The 20,984-nt window shown below is 44.6% G+C and overlaps 1 protein-coding gene across 2 annotated transcripts in view; it reads left to right on the plus strand.

The window, feature by feature from the left end:
• The window catches only part of LOC124124605 (hemicentin-2-like), a 368,103-nt gene extending 352,929 nt beyond the window's left edge, over window positions 1-15,174 (plus strand). For both annotated transcript variants that reach the window (XM_048403772.1, XM_048403774.1), the window contains one exon: window positions 7,808-15,174. In XM_048403772.1, the coding sequence (XP_048259729.1) occupies window positions 7,808-7,911 (104 nt within the window). In that variant the 3' untranslated portion in view covers window positions 7,912-15,174. The remainder of the gene's footprint in view (window positions 1-7,807) is intronic.
• Window positions 15,175-20,984: the final 5,810 nt, after the last annotated feature.

The following is a 20,984-nucleotide window of genomic DNA, read 5'->3' on the forward strand; positions in this document are numbered from 1 at the left end:
TTCTTACACCACCATTGTTTACCTTGAGCTTACATTACCTGTGATTGCACAATTTCATTCAAACTGAGGTTGATCAATCATTTGTTACCCCTCCCTAGATTATATTATAATTCACAACAAAACCTCTTCTTGTTTTTTTTTTTATCGGTCATGGAACTCGACCTATACTTTCTTTTGCCGCCCAGTTTAGATGGAGCATTTTTGACAGTCTTGATATAGATGGAAAATTGATGCAATGTCATGATATAGATGGAAGATTGTTGCCCGGTCGCCCTTATATAGATGGAACATTGTTACCAGCTTGTCCTGATATAGATGGAAGATTGTTGCTAGCTTGTCCTGATATAGATGGAACATTGTTGAAGGGTCATGATATAGACGGAAGATTGTTGCCCGGTCGCCCTTTTATAGGTGGACCATTGTTGCCAGCTTGTCCTGATATAGATGGAAAATTGTTGCCAGCTTGTCCTGATATAGATGGAACATTGTTGCTACCCTGTCCTGATATAGAAGGAACATTGTTGCCAGCTTGTCCTGATATAGATGGAACATTGTTGCGGGGTCATGATATAGATGGAACATTGTTGCCCTGTTTCCCTTATATAGATGGAACATTGTTGCTAGCTGGTCCTGATATAGATGGAAAATTGTTGCTAGCTTGTCCTGATATAGAAGGAACATTGTTGCTACCCTGTCCTGATATAGAAGGAACATTGTTGCCAGCTTGTCCTGATATAGATGGAACATTGTTGTCAGGTCATGATATAGATGGAAGAATGTTGGCAGGTCATGATATAGATGGAAAATTGTTGCCAGGTTGTCCTGATATAGATGGAACATTGTTGCCAGCTTAACCTGATATAGATGGAAGAAAGTTGCCAGCTTGACCTGATATAGGTGGAACATTGTTGTCATGTCGTCATATAAATGGACCATTGTTGTCAGGTCATGATATAGATGGGCCATTGTTGTCAGGTCATGATATAGATGGAAGATTGGCCAGGTCGACCTGATATAGATGGAACATTGTTGCCAGGTTGTTTTATAGATGGAACATTGTTGTCATGTCATGATATAGATGGAACATTGTTGTCATGTCGTCATATAGATGGAACATTGTTGTCATGTCGTCATATAGAAGGAACATTGTTGTCATGTCATCATATAGATGGAACATTGTTGTCAAGTTGTCATATAGATGGAACATTGTTGTCATGTTGTCATATAGATGGAACATTGTTGACATGTCATCATATAGATGAACTATTGTTGAAAGGTCATGAAATAGATGGAACATTGTTGTCAGGTAGTTCTATAGATTGAACATTGTTGGAAGGTCATTATATAGATGGAACATTGTTGTCAGGTAGTTCTATAGATTGAACATTGTTGGAAGGTCATTATATATACTGATGGAAATAAATAAGGGATCGCATAGTGTGTTTGGTCAATGAGTCTGAATGTTGTTATTTTTTTTTGGCCGTTTTTCGGAAGTACATGGTCAACATCTCCAAAACGCAGGGTATCACCTATAGAAAGACATGCAGTGCACGTGTTTCAGTAGTTTTTCATGGCGCAATGGGGTATAAAGTCTTCTACTGTAAGACCGATCTCATTGACATCAACTGCATGAAACATGCCAAGATAGTACATGTGTTTGAAGGAGAAATGGCAGGCAATCGTGATGGTGAGGTCAGGCCAGTCACTGCGAGAAGTTGCAAGACACTTTCATAAGTCCATCAGTGTCCTCTCACGGCTGCAGAACCTCTGCAGGCAGACCGGCGATGTTGTCATGAGACGTGGGCGTGGGCCACCAAAGAAAACTACAGCTCGTCAGATTCGGCTAATTTGTTTCAGGGATCGCTTTAAACCTGCCCCAAAAGTAAATACCGAGTTCAGAGCTGTCACACATCTACGGTTAAGTGATCGCACAGTACGTAACAGGCTGCGTTCAGCGGGTCTACAAAGTCGCCGTCCCGTGGTAGGAATCAGGATGACTCAAGAACACAAACGGCGAAGGTTACAGTGGGCAAGGCAGCATGGAGCCAGACAGCTGCGTCGTTGGCGATACACCATGTTCAGCGATGAGTCTCGTTTCAATATGGACAATGCAGATGGTCGGATACGTGTTTGGAGATGACGTAATGAACGATACCAAGCATGCACTGTCAAACAGCATGACAGATACGGAGGTGGATCAGTGATGGTCTGGGGTGGAATCACCTACGACAACCGAACAGATTTGATTCGTGTGGATGGTCGTCTAACTGGTTACGCCCAGTGGTGCTTCCGTTCGCTAACAGAGTTGGGCGGTTGTTCGAGTTTCAGCAGGACAATGCAAGGCCACATACTGCTCGTGTTTCAGCTGAATTTTTTAGGCAGAACCAGGTCGCTGTGCTTCCATGGCCGGCTAAAAGTCCAGACGTTAACCCGATAGAACATTTATGGGACGTTCTTGGTCCTCGGGTGCGAGATCGCTTTAATCAACCTCGTAATCTGGACGAGATGTTTGACTGTTTATGACAAGAGTTGCATAATGTTCCAAGGGCTACAACCCGGGCATTAATTCGGAGTATGCCAAGACGTTGTCAGGCTGTTGTGAGAGCTCGTGGTGGTCACAGGTCATACTGAAGAACTGAGATTAAGTCATTATTTACCATGTAGCTTTCATTTGATCAAGTGTTGTATTAAAATCTTATGTCTGCGCCATCTATGCGATCCTTTATTTTATTCCATCAGTGTAGATGGAACATTGTTGTCAGGTAGTTCTATAGATGGAACATTGTTGTCAGGTAGTTCTATAGATGGAACATTGTTGTCAGGTAGTTCTATAGATGGAACATTGTTGGAAGGTCATTATATAGATGGAACATTGTTGTCAGGTAGTTCTATAGATGGAACATTGATGGAAGGTCATTATATAGATGGAACATTGTTGGAAGGTCATTATATAGATGGAATATTGTTGTCAGGTAGTTCTATAGATGGAACATTGTTGTCAGCTAGTTTTATAGATGGAACATTGTTGGAAGGTCATTATATAGATGGAACATTGTTGGAAGGTCATTATATAGATGGAACATTGTTGTCAGGTAGTTCTATAGATGGAACATTGTTGGAAGGTCATTATATAGATGGAACATTGTTGTCAGGTAGTTCTATAGATGGAACATTGTTGTCAGGTAGTTCTATAGATTGAACATTGTTGGAAGGTCATTATATAGATGGAACATTGTTGTCAGGTAGTTCTATAGATTGAACATTGTTGGAAGGTCATTATATATACTGATGGAAATAAATAAGGGATCGCATAGTGTGTTTGGTCAATGAGTCTGAATGTTGTTATTTTTTTTTGGCCGTTTTTCGGAAGTACATGGTCAACATCTCCAAAACGCAGGGTATCACCTATAGAAAGACATGCAGTGCACGTAGTTTTTCATGGCGCAATGGGGTATAAAGTCTTCTACTGTAAGACCGATCTCATTGACATCAACTGCATGAAACATGCCAAGATAGTACATGTGTTTGAAGGAGAAATGGCAGGCAATCGTGATGGTGAGGTCAGGCCAGTCACTGCGAGAAGTTGCAAGACACTTTCATAAGTCCATCAGTGTCCTCTCACGGCTGCAGAACCTCTGCAGGCAGACCGGCGATGTTGTCATGAGACGTGGGCGTGGGCCACCAAAGAAAACTACAGCTCGTCAGATTCGGCTAATTTGTTTCAGGGATCGCTTTAAACCTGCCCCAAAAGTAAATACCGAGTTCAGAGCTGTCACACATCTACGGTTAAGTGATCGCACAGTACGTAACAGGCTGCGTTCAGCGGGTCTACAAAGTCGCCGTCCCGTGGTAGGAATCAGGATGACTCAAGAACACAAACGGCGAAGGTTACAGTGGGCAAGGCAGCATGGAGCCAGACAGCTGCGTCGTTGGCGATACACCATGTTCAGCGATGAGTCTCGTTTCAATATGGACAATGCAGATGGTCGGATACGTGTTTGGAGATGACGTAATGAACGATACCAAGCATGCACTGTCAAACAGCATGACAGATACGGAGGTGGATCAGTGATGGTCTGGGGTGGAATCACCTACGGCAACCGAACAGATTTGATTCGTGTGGATGGTCGTCTAACTGGTTACGCCCAGTGGTGCTTCCGTTCGCTAACAGAGTTGGGCGGTTGTTCGAGTTTCAGCAGGACAATGCAAGGCCACATACTGCTCGTGTTTCAGCTGAATTTTTTAGGCAGAACCAGGTCGCTGTGCTTCCATGGCCGGCTAAAAGTCCAGACGTTAACCCGATAGAACATTTATGGGACGTTCTTGGTCCTCGGGTGCGAGATCGCTTTAATCAACCTCGTAATCTGGACGAGATGTTTGACTGTTTATGACAAGAGTTGCATAATGTTCCAAGGGCTACAACCCGGGCATTAATTCGGAGTATGCCAAGACGTTGTCAGGCTGTTGTGAGAGCTCGTGGTGGTCACAGGTCATACTGAAGAACTGAGATTAAGTCATTATTTACCATGTAGCTTTCATTTGATCAAGTGTTGTATTAAAATCTTATGTCTGCGCCATCTATGCGATCCTTTATTTTATTCCATCAGTGTAGATGGAACATTGTTGTCAGGTAGTTCTATAGATGGAACATTGTTGTCAAGTAGTTCTATAGATGGAACATTGTTGTCAGGTAGTTCTATAGATGGAACATTGTTGGAAGGTCATTATATAGATGGAACATTGTTGTCAGGTAGTTCTATAGATGGAACATTGATGGAAGGTCATTATATAGATGGAACATTGTTGGAAGGTCATTATATAGATGGAACATTGTTGTCAGGTAGTTCTATAGATGGAACATTGTTGTCAGCTAGTTTTATAGATGGAACATTGTTGGAAGGTCATTATATAGATGGAACATTGTTGGAAGGTCATTATATAGATGGAACATTGTTGTCAGGTAGTTCTATAGATGGAACATTGTTGGAAGGTCATTATATAGATCCTAGTAATGTTCTCAGTGAGACATTTCCACTGTTGATGGAGGTGATGTTGTGCAGGCAGGTGTGGACCTGACATACATTCAACACGCAGTCCCCACAGATCAGGAGGCAACTTGCTCTAATGTCCATCATTTGTGCAACAAACTTTGATCTGTTGCCACACTAATTCAATCTATTCCTCCTCTGTTTCCTCTGTTGTTACACTAGCTTTGATGTTCTGCAACATGTTTTACTTCTCTGGATGCAGGCATTCAGAACCCTGGATTAAAACTCATGCTCTTCACAAATATTCTGTGTCAAACTGCCAGTAAAATTTAAAGTAATTAAGTTTGACTGATTTACAATGTAACTGAGCAGCATCTATTGATTCTCCAGTTCTTGCCTCTTTTTCTTTTATTATGAACAGTGAACTTGTATTTGTGCTTAAGCTCACCTGGCTAGGAGTGTCACATAAGTGTGTTGTGGTGTGTCGAGTCTATATCTCACCTGGCTAGGATTGTCACATGAGTGTTGTTAAATGTCGAGTCAGCCTTTGGATGTAAATATTTCTTCAGGATGACATGACAATACTGTTTTTCCAGGTTATATAAGAGATTAAAATGTTTGCATGATTTTGTATATTAATTAGATTAATGTGACTGAACGTTTAATGACTTGGCATTCTTGTAGATGTTTCTTTGTTTTGCATTTAGAATTCTAAAATAACCACCTTCTGTAGTTTGTGCCTGAAAGATAAACTCTGAATTTGCTTTATCAATGATCTTAGATGACCTGATCAATAGTGGGTCATGCTCCCATGATTGGTCTAACATTCATTTATACAGTGTGGCATGGGAGTGTGTTTACAAAGAATGGGACATTGTAGCGAGAGTCAGAGTGTGTTCACAATAAATGTGACACTGAAGCTACAGTAGAGTGTGTTCACAATGAATGTGACACTGAAGCTACAGTAGAGTGTGTTCACAATGAATGCGACATTGAAGCAAGAGTCAGAGTGTGTTCACAATGAATGCAACATTGAAGCAAGAGTCAGAGTGTGTTCACAATGAAAGTGACATTGAAGCTAAAGTAAAGTGTGTTCACAATGAATATGACATTGAAGCGAGAGTAGCATGTGTTCACAATGAATGTGACATTGAAGCGAGAGTCAGAGTGTGTTCATGATGAATGTGACATTGAAGCCAGAGTAAAGTGTTCGCAATGAATGTGACATTGAAGCGAGAGTAAAGTGTTCACAATGAATGTGACATTGAAGCGAGAGTCAGAGTGTGTTCATGATGAATGTGACATTGAAGCGAGAGTAAAGTGTTCGCAATGAATGTGACATTGAAGCGAGAGTAAAGTGTTCACAATGAATGTGACATTGAAGCGAGAGTAAAGTGTGTTCACAATAAATATGACATTGAAGCGAGAGTAGAGTGTGTTCACAATGAATGTGACATTGAAGCGCGACTAGTGTGTCTTCACAATGTATGTGGCATTGAAGTGAGAGTCAGAGTGTGTTCACAATGAAAGTGACATTGAAGCTAGAGTAAAGTGTTCACAATGAATGTGACATTGAAGCGAGAGTAGCGTGTGTTCACAATGAATGTGACATTGAAGCGAGAGTAAAGTGTGTTCACAATAAATGTTACATTGAAGCGAGAGTAGAGTGTGTTCACCATGAATGTGACATTGAAGCGAGAGTAAAGTGTGTTCACAATAAATGTTACATTGAAGCGAGAGTAGAGTGTGTTCACCATGAATGTGACATTGAAGCGAGAGTAAAGTGTGTTCACAATAAATGTTACATTGAAGCGAGAGTAGAGTGTGTTCACCATGAATGTGACATTGAAGCTTGGGTAAAGTGTGTTCATGATGAATGTGACATTGAAGCAAAATTAAAGAGTGTTCACAATACAGATAACATTGAAGGGGGATTAAAGTGTGGTCACAATGAATTTGACATTGAAGAAACAGTAAAAAGTGTTCACAATGAGTTTTACATTGAAATGTGAGTAAAAAGTGTTCACAATACAGATGTGTGTTCACTGTTTAGGTTTTTTGTGGGATTGCCAGCTATTGTGTAACCTTCATTAGCTCCGTACCAGAGAGATTGTGTAACCTTTATAACCTCCCTGACAGAGAAACTCGGGGAATGTGGCTTCTCCAACAGAGAAACCAATTATTCTGTTAAACCAAGTTAACGCAAAAAAAAACAACCGGGAGGATACAGTTCTTTCACTGCTGAGCGCAGAATAAAACATACATTATACTGAAGAATTCCTGTTGTCTCGTGCTCCAAGTTAATGTCCCCTGTGAAGTCATTACATATTGTAAATTGTCTTGTAGTGTTGCAGCATGTGTACCATGGTATTAATTGTTGTATAGTGTTTATTAGTAGTATGTTTATCATTGATTTATAGCAACTGGCTCATCCTGATTCACTGCCAGTTCGATTTCCATTTCTTCCTCCTTGCCTCTTCTTCCTCCTTGCCTCTTCTTCTGAATATTCTCCCTCAATTAGTCCTTGATCAAGGAATATTAGAAAGAAAATATATGGACATTGATGAGCCATATTGTACTAACAGTGATCGGAGTGTACTTTCTTCTAGAAGGTATAGTTTCATTGCTATGTTTGTGTCTGGTTCTTCATTGTCTATATATGCGTCATCTGACAGCTTTAAATGCTGAAACAAATACAGTATTTAAAGCATCTATTTTCTATGGTCTAATACCCTGTGTAAACAATCCTTTCAGTTCCCTAGCTTCATGAAAGTGAGATATTCCTGCTCAGCACTAACCAGAGCGTTGTTGTATTGCAGGCACACCCTTCAAGGACAGAGAGAGTGGCGCTTCGAGACAGCGATACTCCCAGGTGTTACTGCTGCTGTTACTATTCCACATATACCAGTCTTCATGTACGTAGCAGCATGGAGGCTGCTGTCACCCTCCTCCTCCTCAGCCTTGGTGCTATAGTGTGCCTTTGTCAGTGTGGTCCTCCCAGCAACCAGAACAATAGAAATCTCTGCAATTTGTGGATATTTTTGAGAAAATGTGTTTGTGATATTACAAAATTTTAATTGTACAGTTTTTCACAAATGAATTTGAAATGGAACTTTAATGATTTCTTTGTGTGTTGAAAACAATTTTTGGTTCTTGGAGATTTTGAGTGAGAGGCACAGAAAGTGAGCTACACGACATGGTGAGACTGGCTGGCTGACTGTGAAGCTGGGAACCACAGCCTGCCTTCCTGCCTGCAGCATTCAGCAGCAAGGACCTGTTTATTCAGGAAAGATAGACCAAAGCTGGATGTGTGTGTTGAAATAGAGATGGAATTGCTTTTAGTTATTTTGAATGTGAGCAAAATTGCATTCGATGATGAAGTTGTTTTGTCTGATCTGCAAAAGGATAGCATTGTAAGTGATGTCGTATACAAATGGATGGTGTTCCCTTGTGAAGAAATTCACTACCAATGGAGTCAGTGTCGAGATTCAGCAGCAGCTGTTGCCTTGTGTGTTTGTGAAATCGATATTGGAGACGTGCACAATGATGTCGAAATACAGCCGGGAACCAATAAAACGGGTACAAGAAGCTTTGCAAATTATTGCTTAACTGAATTAAGGTCTGCAGTGAAATCGAACCCTGGATTGAAATCAAACTGCACCATCAGATGGGAATGTTTTTGATCTATTTCAGATTAATCCTTTTCGGTTGATTGCGTTTTCAGAATGACATTTGCAGTGATCTTTACGAGGAGTCCATTACAGTATCATCAAGGGAGATAACTCGGAAAATAGTGGAGTGGAATTACGCTGTAGTTTATTGCAAGTTTTTATCTCAAATTGGAAAAGAAATTTATATTGTTTTGTTACGGACAAGCTCTTTACAATGGATCACATTCACTGGAAAGGAATATATGTTGTACTAGATGCAAACACTGTCCTGAAAGCAAGCTCTGTCCCAGACACTTGAGCATCTTGCTGTGCATAGTACAGTCCATATAAAGGAAGCTCTGCACCAGAGCTGGCTCCCAGCAGATTAGAGATCTGACTGTTGGTGGTTGACGGGTACTACATCGAACTTCACAGAGGCTGACACTTTCCCTTGTCCTAGGCAGCAACATGTGTGTCAGTGAAAGGAAAAAGGTTTTATACTTCTATTTAAATGGTTTCACTGAATATTGAATTGTGGGTCTTTATGGGAACTTCCTTGAAATACCCAGCTGACCGATCCTGTATGACATAGCTCTCATACTGTCTGACAGATGGGAGACAACCCAACGTCTCTGACGTAGTTAGTACTCCAGCGTGGGGACAATTCACCTTGTCTGTCCTAGCAGTCATAACTGAAGACAATTCACCCTGTCTGACATTGCTAGCAGTCCAGCAGGGGAGACAACTCCTGCAGTCTGGTGTTGTCGCTGTTGGACAGGGGAGACAACTCCTGCAGTCTGGTGTTGTCGCTGTTGGACAGGGGAGACAGCTAACCCTGTTTGAAGCAGTAAGCAGTCAGGCAGGGGAACATCTCACCCTGTGTGATTCTGTTAGCAGCTTGATAGGGGAGACAACTCACCCTCACCAATGTTGATAAATTGCTACTAAACTTATAATGTACCGTCCCTTCCTTGAGGTACAGTAAAACATTGGCCAATGTCGCAAAAATCAAGCGCCACATGGGCTAAATATTGTTTTTCTTCCTAAATACTCTTCCTTGCCAATGCTTCTCCTGACTAAGAATACTGCCCTAGCCAGCATGTATGTAATGAGAATGGGCCAATATGGATACTGCGGGCAATACTGATATTGACCAAAATGTAACTACCCTTTGCATGGATTTGAACTTGAGTGAATAATATAAGAATTCTTACAATGTGCTAGCTTCCATGCAACACGCATGCTGAAAGTGCTGACAACACACACTAATATATACACTAGAGTTAAGAGGCTGAGTTATTAAACAAAAGTATTTTAAGTCTTGCCTTGAAAATATCAAGTGATGAGGCTATTCTGAGGGCAACAGGAAGTGCATTCCATAATTCCTTTGAATGTTACCTCAATTACATAACAGCCATAAAATCTTGTTTGGGCTGTCAGCACACTATAAAATCTTGTTTGGGCTGTCAGCACACTATTAAATCTTGTTTGGGCTGTCAGCACACTATAAAATCTTGTTTGGGCTGTCAGCACACTATAAAATCTTGTTTAGGCTGTCAGCACACTATAAAATCTTGTTTGGGCTGTCAGCACACTATAAAATCTTGTTTGGGCTGTCAGCACACTATAAAATCTTGTTTGGGCTGTCAGCACACTATAAAATCTTGTTTGGGCTGTCAGCACACTATAAAATCTTGTTTGGGCTGTCAGCACACTATAAAATCTTGTTTGGGCTGTCAGCACACTATAAAATCTTTAGACTTTCAACTTCCCTGATTATGTCAATGAATAAAACTCTGCACAACAACTCTATTCTCAATATGGCCGCAATTAGTGCATTTGCATTGTCCCTGAAATCAGCCCCATCACTTGATTATTGTAGTTTAGGGCTACAACACAGGCCACTTGTTTTGAATCCAGTTTATGCAAACCCATTGTTTCAGTTGAGGTAAAGATATGTATGGGTGTCAGATTCTGGTGTGGTTATCCAGGCCCTGCAGCTGAATGCAGACAGCAGCTCAACTACATCACTAAAACTCAGTACTTCAACTCAGGTGTAATGAGTTTATTGGAATTAAGTGTCACACATTTGTAGGTCATGATGTGTGAGTAAATCTCCCAGACCTTTGTGCATCTGTCTAACCATTGATTGTATATATCACAGAGCCATGACACCTGTGACTAGAAATTGTAAAATATCTTAATGTTGCATTCATGATTTAATGTCCTTATCGTTTTCATCATCATATTTCCATTTCTATTGCTGTTATATATTTAATTTGTTGATTAATTTTGTGTGATTTATGTCAGAATGAGTGTCAAGATTATTATTTATAGAACTGATGCTAAACTTTTGACATTCGTGTACTGCACAATATATGATATTGAGAGAAGAGTATTGGTAATTTTCCAAACCCTATCTCTGAAAGGTGTTCAGCTGAAAGCCTTGGAGGTGTTTAGTTGGAAGCCTAAGAGGTGTTCAGCTGGCAACATGAGAGGTGTTCAAGTGGACGTCTTTGAGGTTTCAGCAGGAAGCCTGAGATGTGTTCAGCAGGAAGCCTAGAGGTGTTCAGCTGGAAGCCTAGAGGTGTTCAGCTGGAAGCCTAGAGGTGTTCAGCTAGAAGCCTAGAGGTGTTCAGCTGGAAGCCTAGAGGTGTTCAGCTGGAAGCCTAGAGGTGTGTTCAGCTGGAGCCAGGGGGGTGTTCAGCTGGAAGCCTAGAGGTGTTCAGCTGGAAGCCTAGAGGTGTTCAGCTAGAAGCCTAGAGGTGTTCAGCTGGAAGCCTAGAGGTGTTCAGCTGGAAGACAGGGGGTGTTCAGCTGGAAGCCTAGAGGTGTTCAGCTGGAAGCCTAGAGGTGTTCAGCTGGAAGCCTAGAGGTGTTCAGCTGGAAGCCTAGAGGTGTGTTCAGCTGGAAGCCTAGAGGTGTTCAGCTAGAAGCCTAGAGGTATCCAGCTGGAAGCTTAGAGGTGTCCAGCTGGAAGCCTAGAGGTGTTCAGCTTGAGCCAGGGGGGTGTTCAGCTGGAAGCCTAGAGGTGATCAGCTGGAAGCCTACATGTGTTCAGCTGGAAGACAGGGGGTGTTCAGCTGGAAGCCTAGAGGTGTTCAGCTGGAAGCCTAGAGGTGTGTTCAGCTGGAAGCCTAGAGGTGTTCAGCTAGAAGCCCAGAGATGTCCAGCTGGAAGCTTAGAGGTGTCCAGCTGGAAGCCTAGAAGTGTTCAGCTGGAAGCCTAGAGGTGTTCAGCTGGAAGCCTAGAAGTGTTCAGCTGGAAGCCTGAGATGTGTTCAGCTGGAAACCTAAGGGTGTTCAGCTCGAAACCTGAGATGTGTTCAGCTAGAAGCCTAGAGGTGTGTTCAGCTGGAAGCCTAGAGGTGTTCAGCTAGAAGCCTACAGGTGTCCAGCTGGAAGCTTAGAGGTGTCCAGCTGGAAGCCTAGAGGTGTTCAGCTGGAGCCAGGGGGGTGTTCAGCTGGAAGCCTAGAGGTGTTCAGCTGGAAGCCTAGAGGTGTTCAGCTGGAAGCCTAGAAGTGTTCAGCTGGAAGCCTGAGATGTGTTCAGCTGGAAACCTAAGGGTGTTCAGCTCGAAACCTGAGATGTGTTCAGCTGGAAGCCTAGAGGTGTTCAGTTGGAAGCCTGAGAGGTGTTCAGTTGGAAGCCCGAGAGGTGTTCAGTTGGAAGCCTGAGAGGTGTTCAGTTGGAAGCCCTAGAGGTGTTCAACTGGAAGCCTGAGAGGTGTTCAGTTGGAAGCCCGGGAGGTGTTCAGTTTGAAGTATTTGAGGTGTTCAGCTGGAGCCAGGGGGGTGTTCAGCTGGAAGCCTAGAGGTGTTCAGCTGGAAGCCTAGAAGTGTTCAGCTGGAAGCCTGAGATGTGTTCAGCTGGAACTCTAAGGGTGTTCAGCTCGAAACCTGAGATATGTTCAGCTGGAAGCCTAGAGGTGTTCAGTTGAAAGCCTGAGAGGTGTTCAACTGGAAGCCAGGGGGGTGTTCAGTTGGAAGCCTGAGAGGTGTTCAGTTGGGAGCCTAGAGGTGTTCAGTTGGGAGCCTGAGAGGTGTTCAACTGGAAGCCTGAGAGGTGTTCAGTTGGAAGCCTGAGAGGTGTTCAGTTGGAAGCCTGAGAGGTGTTCAGTTGGAAGCCTTAGAGGTGTTCTGTTGAAAGCCTAGAGGTGTTCAACTGGAAGCCAGGGGGGTGTTCAGTTTGAAGTATTTGAGGTGTTCAGTTGGAGGCCTGAGAGGTGTTCAGTTGGGAGCCTAGAGGTGTTCAGTTGGGAGCCTAGAGGTGTTCAACTGGAAGCCTGAGAGGTGTTCAGTTGGAAGCCTGAGAGGTGTTCAGTTGGAAGCCTGAAAGGTGTTCAGTTGGAAGCCTGAGAGGTGTTCAGTTGAAAGCCTAGAGGTGTTCAACTGGAAGCCAGGGGGGTGTTCAGTTTGAAGTATTTGAGATGTTCAGTTGGAAGCCTGAGAGGTGTTCAGTTGGGAGCCTAGAGGTGTTCAACTGGAAGCCAGGGGGCTGTTCAGTTAGAAACATAAGAGGTGTTCCGCTGGAAACATAAGAGGTGTTCAGTTGGAAGCCTGTGAGGTGTTCAGTTGGAAGCCTGAGAGGTGTTCAGCTGGAAGCCTGAGAGGTGTTCAGTTGGAAGCTTGGAAGGTGTTCAGTTGGAAGCCTGGAAGGTGTTCAGTTGGAAACATAAGAGGTGTTCAGCTGGAAACATAAGAGGTGTTCAGCTTGAAACATACGAGGTGTTCAGTTGGAAGCCTGAGAGATGTTCAGTTGGAAGCCTGAGAGGTGTTCAGTTGGAAGCCTGGAAGGTGTTCAGTTGGAAGCCTGGAAGGTGTTCAGTTGGAAACATAAGAGGTGTTCAGCTGGAAACATAAGAGGTGTTCAGCTGGAAGCCTGGAAGGTGTTCAGTTGGAAGCCTGGAAGGTTTTCAGCTGGAAACATAAGACGTGTTCAGCTGGAAACAGAAGAGGTGTTCAGTTGGAAGCCTGGTATGTTCCCAGTGGTCCGATCACTAAGCAGGTTTTCTTCTGAAACATGTAGCAGAAGCTTCCTAATGAATGAAATGTATTTCTATGCAGTCACTGGGAGGAGGAACAGGCCCCGACAAGAAGTCTTAACATTACAACTTCTGGAGGGGACATGCTATAGTGTGCTACAACTGGCACAACATAGCCCAGCGATCTCTGTGTGAAACAAGGCCCAGCCTCCTGTGCAGCAGATTTATGACTTGTGCAGGAATCAATCGGTGACTGACGAAGAGGAACACTTATTGTTGACCGGATAAGTCAGCACTCCAACCAGCAGGTTTATGACTTGTTCAGGAATCAATCACAGTCAGTGACATTTTATTTAGGGTCAAGCAATACAAAATGATTGTATTGTTGTGATGGGTCCATCAGTTTGGCCACAGTAAGTTTGTGTTTGTCACGATGCAAGAACACAGGCTTCTCTCCGATTTTAAGCTTAGCTCAAGAGGTTGACTGGTGCAAGCAAGGGAGGTTTACTGATGCATGCTACAGAGATACATGGATGCATGCTACAGAGATACATGGATGCATGCTACAGAGATACATGGATGCATGCTACAGAGATACATGGATGCATGCTACAGAGATACATGGATGCATGCTACAGAGATACATGGATGCATGCTACAGAGATACATGGATGCATGCTACAGAGATACATGGATGCATCATCAGGGTTAGGGTCGGGGTGGGAACAATAGGGTGTTTGGTTTCCCAACAGTAATTATAATAGCTACTTGCAAATGTTAAGAGTCTTTCTCCCATCACTGTGTAGGACAGGACTCTCGGTCTCTGAACTGCAATTACCAGATATGCTTTTAGTGGCACTTTTTTAATCTTAAAAAGTGGGTGAGGCCTTTTAGTTAGGTGCCATTGTCAGTCTCAGTCTAGACAGTGTAATTACTTGGCTTGAGGATGGAGACGCTGGCTCATTGTATTTAAGGGAACTGCGTATTGCTTGGTTGAATGTAATTGAGACAACTTTGTACTGCGAGGTTGAAGTCTACAGCTAACCCGAAGTTACTATGTGAGCTGAGCTTTCTTTAAAAGTCTAATTCAAACTGCTTTGATTCAAGCTCATTTCATTCTTCTGTCAGCGTCATCCATTCAGGAGGGTAAAAGCCAAAGTAATACAGGCTTAAGACAAGTACTGCACTTGCAGGACACCCAACTGGGCTGTGAAAATTATAAGCAGCGATGGTTAGGTATGTCTCATTCCCAGTTATTGATATTGATATAAATTTATCTGAAAGCGCAGCCTAGGTAACCAAAAAATTGAACTAAATAGTCTCTTTCCACTGCAGTTAACGTCAAATAATTCCTGGCGTTCGGAATATGATTGTGCTCCGATTTCATATGACCGGTTCGGTTACAGTTCTTTCCACCTGTGACAGGGAGTGTTGCTTTTAACTAAACTGACGTCCAAAAGAAACTTTACCAGAGTTTGAAATCACTCTTGCTCAAAAACAACAAAACATACATGCATGAAGTAAAGTGTATTGAGAAGATCAATATATTAACATAATCAACACTGCAAATGACAATCATACCGCGACCGAGAATGACGTCAGAGCCCCCCAAAGTTGGGTGTGGTACAAAACTCGAGCTTTCAGAATCATGGACAATAGGCAGAGTACATAAACAATCGCTCACGTTCAATAACAAGTCATTAGTAGTGTGTGTGACCACCAAATGCCTCAATACATGCAAAAACTCTTCGACGCACAGAAAAAGTCAGTCGTCTGATGAGGTCACGTGGGATTTAACGCCATTCTTCTTGGAGGGCCAAGATAAAATCTTGCCGGTTGGCTGGAGAGTGTGGTCAAGTCCCAGAGGTGTTCTATGGGGGACATGTCGGGTGAGCGTGCAGGCCACGGCAGGACGTTGACGTTGTTGGCTGCGAGGAAGTTAGTGACAATTCTGGCTGTATGGGCTCTATCGTTGTCATGCTGATAAATGACACCACGTGGCTGCTGTTGGAGAAATGGTAGGACAACTGGACGAAGAATGTTATCCATGTAACGCTGAGCTGTCAAGTTTCCGTCAACGATGACCAGCGGTGTCCTCTCCTGCAAACAGATCCCTCCCCACACCATGACACTCCCTCCACCATATGGTACGACCTTCTGCACGCAACACGCCGCCGTTCGTTCACCCCTTCGGCGGTAAACACGTTGTCTTCCATCAGCCCTAAACATACAGAATCGACTTTCGTCAGTGAAGACAACCCTCTGCCAGTCACGTCGTTGCCAACGTCGTACAGTCCGGGCCAATCTCAATCGCAGACGACGATGTTGCGCTGTCAATAGCTGTCATCTGTATGGTCTAAAAGCCCTGATTCCATGAGCCCTGAGTCTCCTGGCCACTGTCTGTTGACTATCCCTGTAACCTAAGGCATATGTCGCCGATGACGTCACTGTCAGGAAGCGATTTCGGAGGTGCAAGGTACGCAAGTACCGGTCATCATGGGGCGTGGTCAACCTGGGTCTGCCTGTTCTTGGCCTGTCAGCGGTCCGTCCTGTCTGTCTGTAACGTTGCATCAAGTTGGTAACGGCAACACGGGAGCAACCGAAGGTTCGTACAATATGGGCGTGGGTGGCTCCCATCTGTACCATACCCACGGCTCGTTCACGTTGTTCGACTGTGAGTCGTGGCATTTATTTTGTGTTTTTTTATCACTGTTGATGTCTGACTTGCCGTTGCAATCGTTTTATACCCTGACCCGCACGTGCATTTGCAGTTGTCCGTGGTGCACGTGTTTTTCCCTTTTTCGCGTGTTATCGCAAACATGTAACAGACGATTAACATTTTCTGCATACGCTATTGTTTTATTTAGGTTATGTGTTTTAGATAGACTTCATCGAAATTTTTTTTATACTCTGTCTGAAATTTATATTTTCAGTTGGTAAAGTTTCTTTTGGACGTCAGTTTAATACAGTTGTACTGCCATCATGTTCATGATACTCAATGTTTGATACCTCTTGAAATTGATTCTCATACGTAATCATTTAAGAAAAACAATACAGCCAATCGCTTCACACCGTATCTTCGAGCGCAAGCACGTGTAGATTATTTTCAATTGGTGAACTCCATATCTATTTGTAACAAACGGTCTCAAAGCAATGGTGATAGAGTGCCCTGGACCCAAAATAGATACATCCTGAAAAAGAGACTTTACAGTGTGAGATTCGTTTTTCTTTGTGTTTTTATTAAAGTTTTAATATCATATTTCTCCATGCAAACATTGTAATGTTGAGATTAGAAAAATCAAATCTGATTTTTCGAAGTCATCTTGTATTCGTGCCACGCTTGGTTAAGGTTGAAGTGCCCTTGTTCATCTTCATTAATTAATGCAACAATGAGGCAGCCCCTACCTCTTTTAGACTCAACAATGAACATTCACTCTTCAAAAAAAGAAACGCACAGGTAGATTTTTAGTAAATTTATTGTACCAAATAAAGTCTATATATCTAATTTAATATCATAGATACAAATATGAAATTTTGAAGCTTGATAATCACATGTTGTCGTACAAAGGCATTGCAAACTGTTCATTGTAATGTCACATAAGGCCACAGGGTGGCGCTGAACTCAGTTTCTCGTGTGACCGCCCCGAGCAGTAGTCACGGCTCTGCATCTCCTCAGCGCTGACTGGATAAGTGTACGAATTCTGTACTGCGGAATTCTGCGCCATTCTGCTTGTAACGGCGCTGGACAGTTGTGGGAGTGTCCGCGGCGTGTTCTGACGTTGACGTACACGTCAATCGAGGTCATCCCAGAGGTGTTCGATTGGGTTAAGTTCAGGAGATCTCGACAGCCAGGGCTAGACGTTGATGTCGGCATTATGAAGGTAGTCTACCGTGACGCGAGCTGTGTGCAATGGAGCGTTGTCCTGTTGAAACACCTCCCTTTGGCGGTCAATGATTGGAAGGAGGTGAGGTTGAAGAATTTGATTCATGTAGCGATTTGCTGTCAAATTTCCCCGAACCACAACCAAGTGACATCTCGTGGTGTAGGATATGCCCCTCCCCCCCCCCCCCCCCCCCCCCCCCCCACACACACACACACCATTACACACCATTACAACGAGCCGTGGGTATGGTACAGATGGGAGCCACCCACGCCCATATTGTACGAACCTTCGGTTGCTCCCGTGTTGCCGTTACCAACTTGATGCAACGTTACAGACAGACAGGACGGACCGCTGACAGGCCAAGAACAGGCAGACCCAGGTTGACCACGCCCCATGATGACCGGTACTTGCGTACCTTGCACCTCCGAAATCGCTTCCTGACAGTGACGTCATCGGCGACATATGCCTTAGGTTACAGGGATAGTCAACAGACAGTGGCCAGGAGACTCAGGGCTCATGGAATCACACTACCGCCACCGAATTTGTCGAATTCACAAGAGGCAAAACGCTCATTTCGACGACGATAAACACGTTGTCTTCTATCTCGCCGGTGAAGAAGAAATCGTGATTCATCGCTAAACCACACTCTTCTCCAGTTTCTCAAATTCCAAGGCTGTAAGGTATGGCACCAACGCAAGCGTTGCTGTCGATGGATTTGTTTCAAAATAGGGATGATAACTGGTCTTCTGGGTTGGATTCCAGCCTCGCGAAGATGGTTCCTGACAGTCTGGTCCGATATCCTTCTCAAATCAGGGATGCCTCCTGCAGTCTCCGTAGCTGTGGCATTGCGATGACGTCGGTGAAACAGTCGAATGTAGCGATCCTTTGCAGGGGTGGTAACTCTTTGTCGGACGGTCTGTAGTGGAATTGAACAGTGTATATCGGTCATAAAGGAGGCAAATGGTGCTGTGGTGGACGTCGAAGTGGCATGCAACAGAAGACAGAAGATTCCCCTCTTTTGATACGTCATATGGCGATGTTCCAATCTCGACATTTTCGAACTTGAAAAATGTTGACAATTGAATGACAAATTATTGGCTTATGCTTGCCTTTTTATAGCTACTATCACGAGTTGCGATTGCCATAACTTGCACATGCATTTTGCTTTAATGTTTTCCTCCATGACATTTTTTAACAAGTGTGAAAACAGTGCCGTTTAAGACATTGCATGTCGACAATGGCTGCATTATGACGCCACCAACATATATCCAATTTATATACCGCATTTTTGTGTAGTCAGGTTCAATGAACTTCATGCTACATGTGCGTTTCTTTTTTTGAAGAGTATATTCTAACTTCTTTGATAGGCATTTAGAAGTTGGAGTACAAAGTAAGGATATGAATTTATGGATGAACAACTTCTGTATTACAATTAAGAGCGACGTTTCTGTGTATGTTCTAACCCGGCTCCACGTTTAGTCTGAGAAGACGGTCAGTACTACCCCAGGCTCCACGTATAGTCTGACAAGACGGTCGGTGCTACCCCAGGTTCTACGTGTAGTCTTGACAAGACGGTCAGTGCTACCCCAGGCTCCACGTGTAGTCTGACAAGACGGTCAGTGCTACCCCCAGGCTCCACGTGTATCCTGACAAGACGGTCAGTGCTACCCCAGGCTCCACGTGTTATCTGACAAGACGGTCAGTGCTACCCCAGGCTCCACGTGTATCCTGACAAGACGGTCAGTGCTACCCCCAGGCTCCACGTGTAGTCTGACAAGACGGTCAGTGCTACCCCAGGCTCCACGTGTAGTCTGACAAGACGGTCAGTGCTACTCCAGGCTCCACGTGTAGTCTGACAAGACGGTCAGTGCTACCCCAGGCTCCACGTGTAGTCTGACAAGACAGTCAGTGCTACCCCAGGCTCCACGTGTATCCTGACAAGACGGTCAGTGCTACCCCAGGCTCCACGTGTAGTCTGACAAGACGGTCAGTGCTACCCCCAGGCTCCACGTGTATCCTGACAAGACGGTCAGTGCTACCCCAGGCTCCACGTGTAATCTGACAGGACGGTCAGTGCTACTCCAGGCTCCACGTGTAGTCTGACAAGACGGTCAGTGCTACCCCAGGCTCCACGTGTATCCTGACAAGACGGTCAGTGCTACTCCAGGCTCCACGTGTAGTCTGATAAGACGGTCAGTGCTACTCCAGGCTCCACGTGTAGTCTGATCAGACGGTCAGTGCTACCCCAGGCTCCACGTGTATCCTGACAGGACGGTCAGTGCTACTCCAGGCTCCACGTGTTATCTGACAGGACGGTCAGTGCTACCCCCAGGCTCCACATGTATCCTGACAAGACGGTCAGTGCTACCCCAGGCTCCACGTGTTATCTGACAAGACGGTCAGTGCTACCCCAGGCTCCACGTGTTATCTGACAAGACGGTCAGTGCTACCCCTGGCTCCACGTGTATCCTGACAAGACGGTCAGTGCTACCCCCAGGCTCCACGTATTGTCTGACAAGACGGTCAGTGCTACCCCCAGGCTCCACGTGTATCCTGACAAGACGGTCAGTGCTACCCCCAGGCTCCACGTATAGTCTGACAAGACGGTCGGTGCTACCCCAGGTTCTACGTGTAGTCTTGACAAGACGGTCAGTGCTACCCCAGGCTCCACGTGTAGTCTGACAAGACGGTCAGTGCTACCCCAGGCTCCACGTGTATCCTGACAAGACGGTCAGTGCTACCCCAGGCTCCACGTGTTATCTGACAAGACGGTCAGTGCTACCCCAGGCTCCACGTGTATCCTGACAAGACGGTCAGTGCTACCCCCAGGCTCCACGTGTAGTCTGACAAGACGGTCAGTGCTACCCCAGGCTCCACGTGTAGTCTGACAAGACGGTCAGTGCTACTCCAGGCTCCACGTGTAGTCTGACAAGACGGTCAGTGCTACCCCAGGCTCCACGTGTAGTCTGACAAGACGGTCAGTGCTACCCCAGGCTCCACGTGTATCCTAACAAGACGGTCAGTGCTACCCCAGGCTCCACGTGTAGTCTGACAAGACGGTCAGTGCTACCCCCAGGCTCCACGTGTATCCTGACAAGACGGTCAGTGCTACCACAGGCTCCACGTGTAATCTGACAGGACGGTCAGTGCTACTCCAGGCTCCACGTGTAGTCTGACAAGACGGTCAGTGCTACCCCAGGCTCCACGTGTATCCTGACAAGACGGTCAGTGCTACTCCAGGCTCCACGTGTAGTCTGACAAGACGGTCAGTGCTACCCCAGGCTCCACGTGTATCCTGACAAGACGGTCAGTGCTACCCCAGGCTCCACGTGTTATCTGACAAGACGGTCAGTGCTACCCCAGGCTCCACGTGTTATCTGACAAGACGGTCAGTGCTACCCCAGGCTCCACGTGTTATCTGACAAGACGGTCAGTGCTACCCCCAGGCTCCACGTGTATCCTGACAAGACGGTCAGTG

Source organism: Haliotis rufescens, unplaced genomic scaffold (genome assembly GCF_023055435.1).
Source record: "Haliotis rufescens isolate VD_foot unplaced genomic scaffold, xgHalRufe1.0.p SCAF_1, whole genome shotgun sequence".
Classification (NCBI taxonomy): Eukaryota; Metazoa; Mollusca; class Gastropoda; order Lepetellida; family Haliotidae; genus Haliotis; species Haliotis rufescens.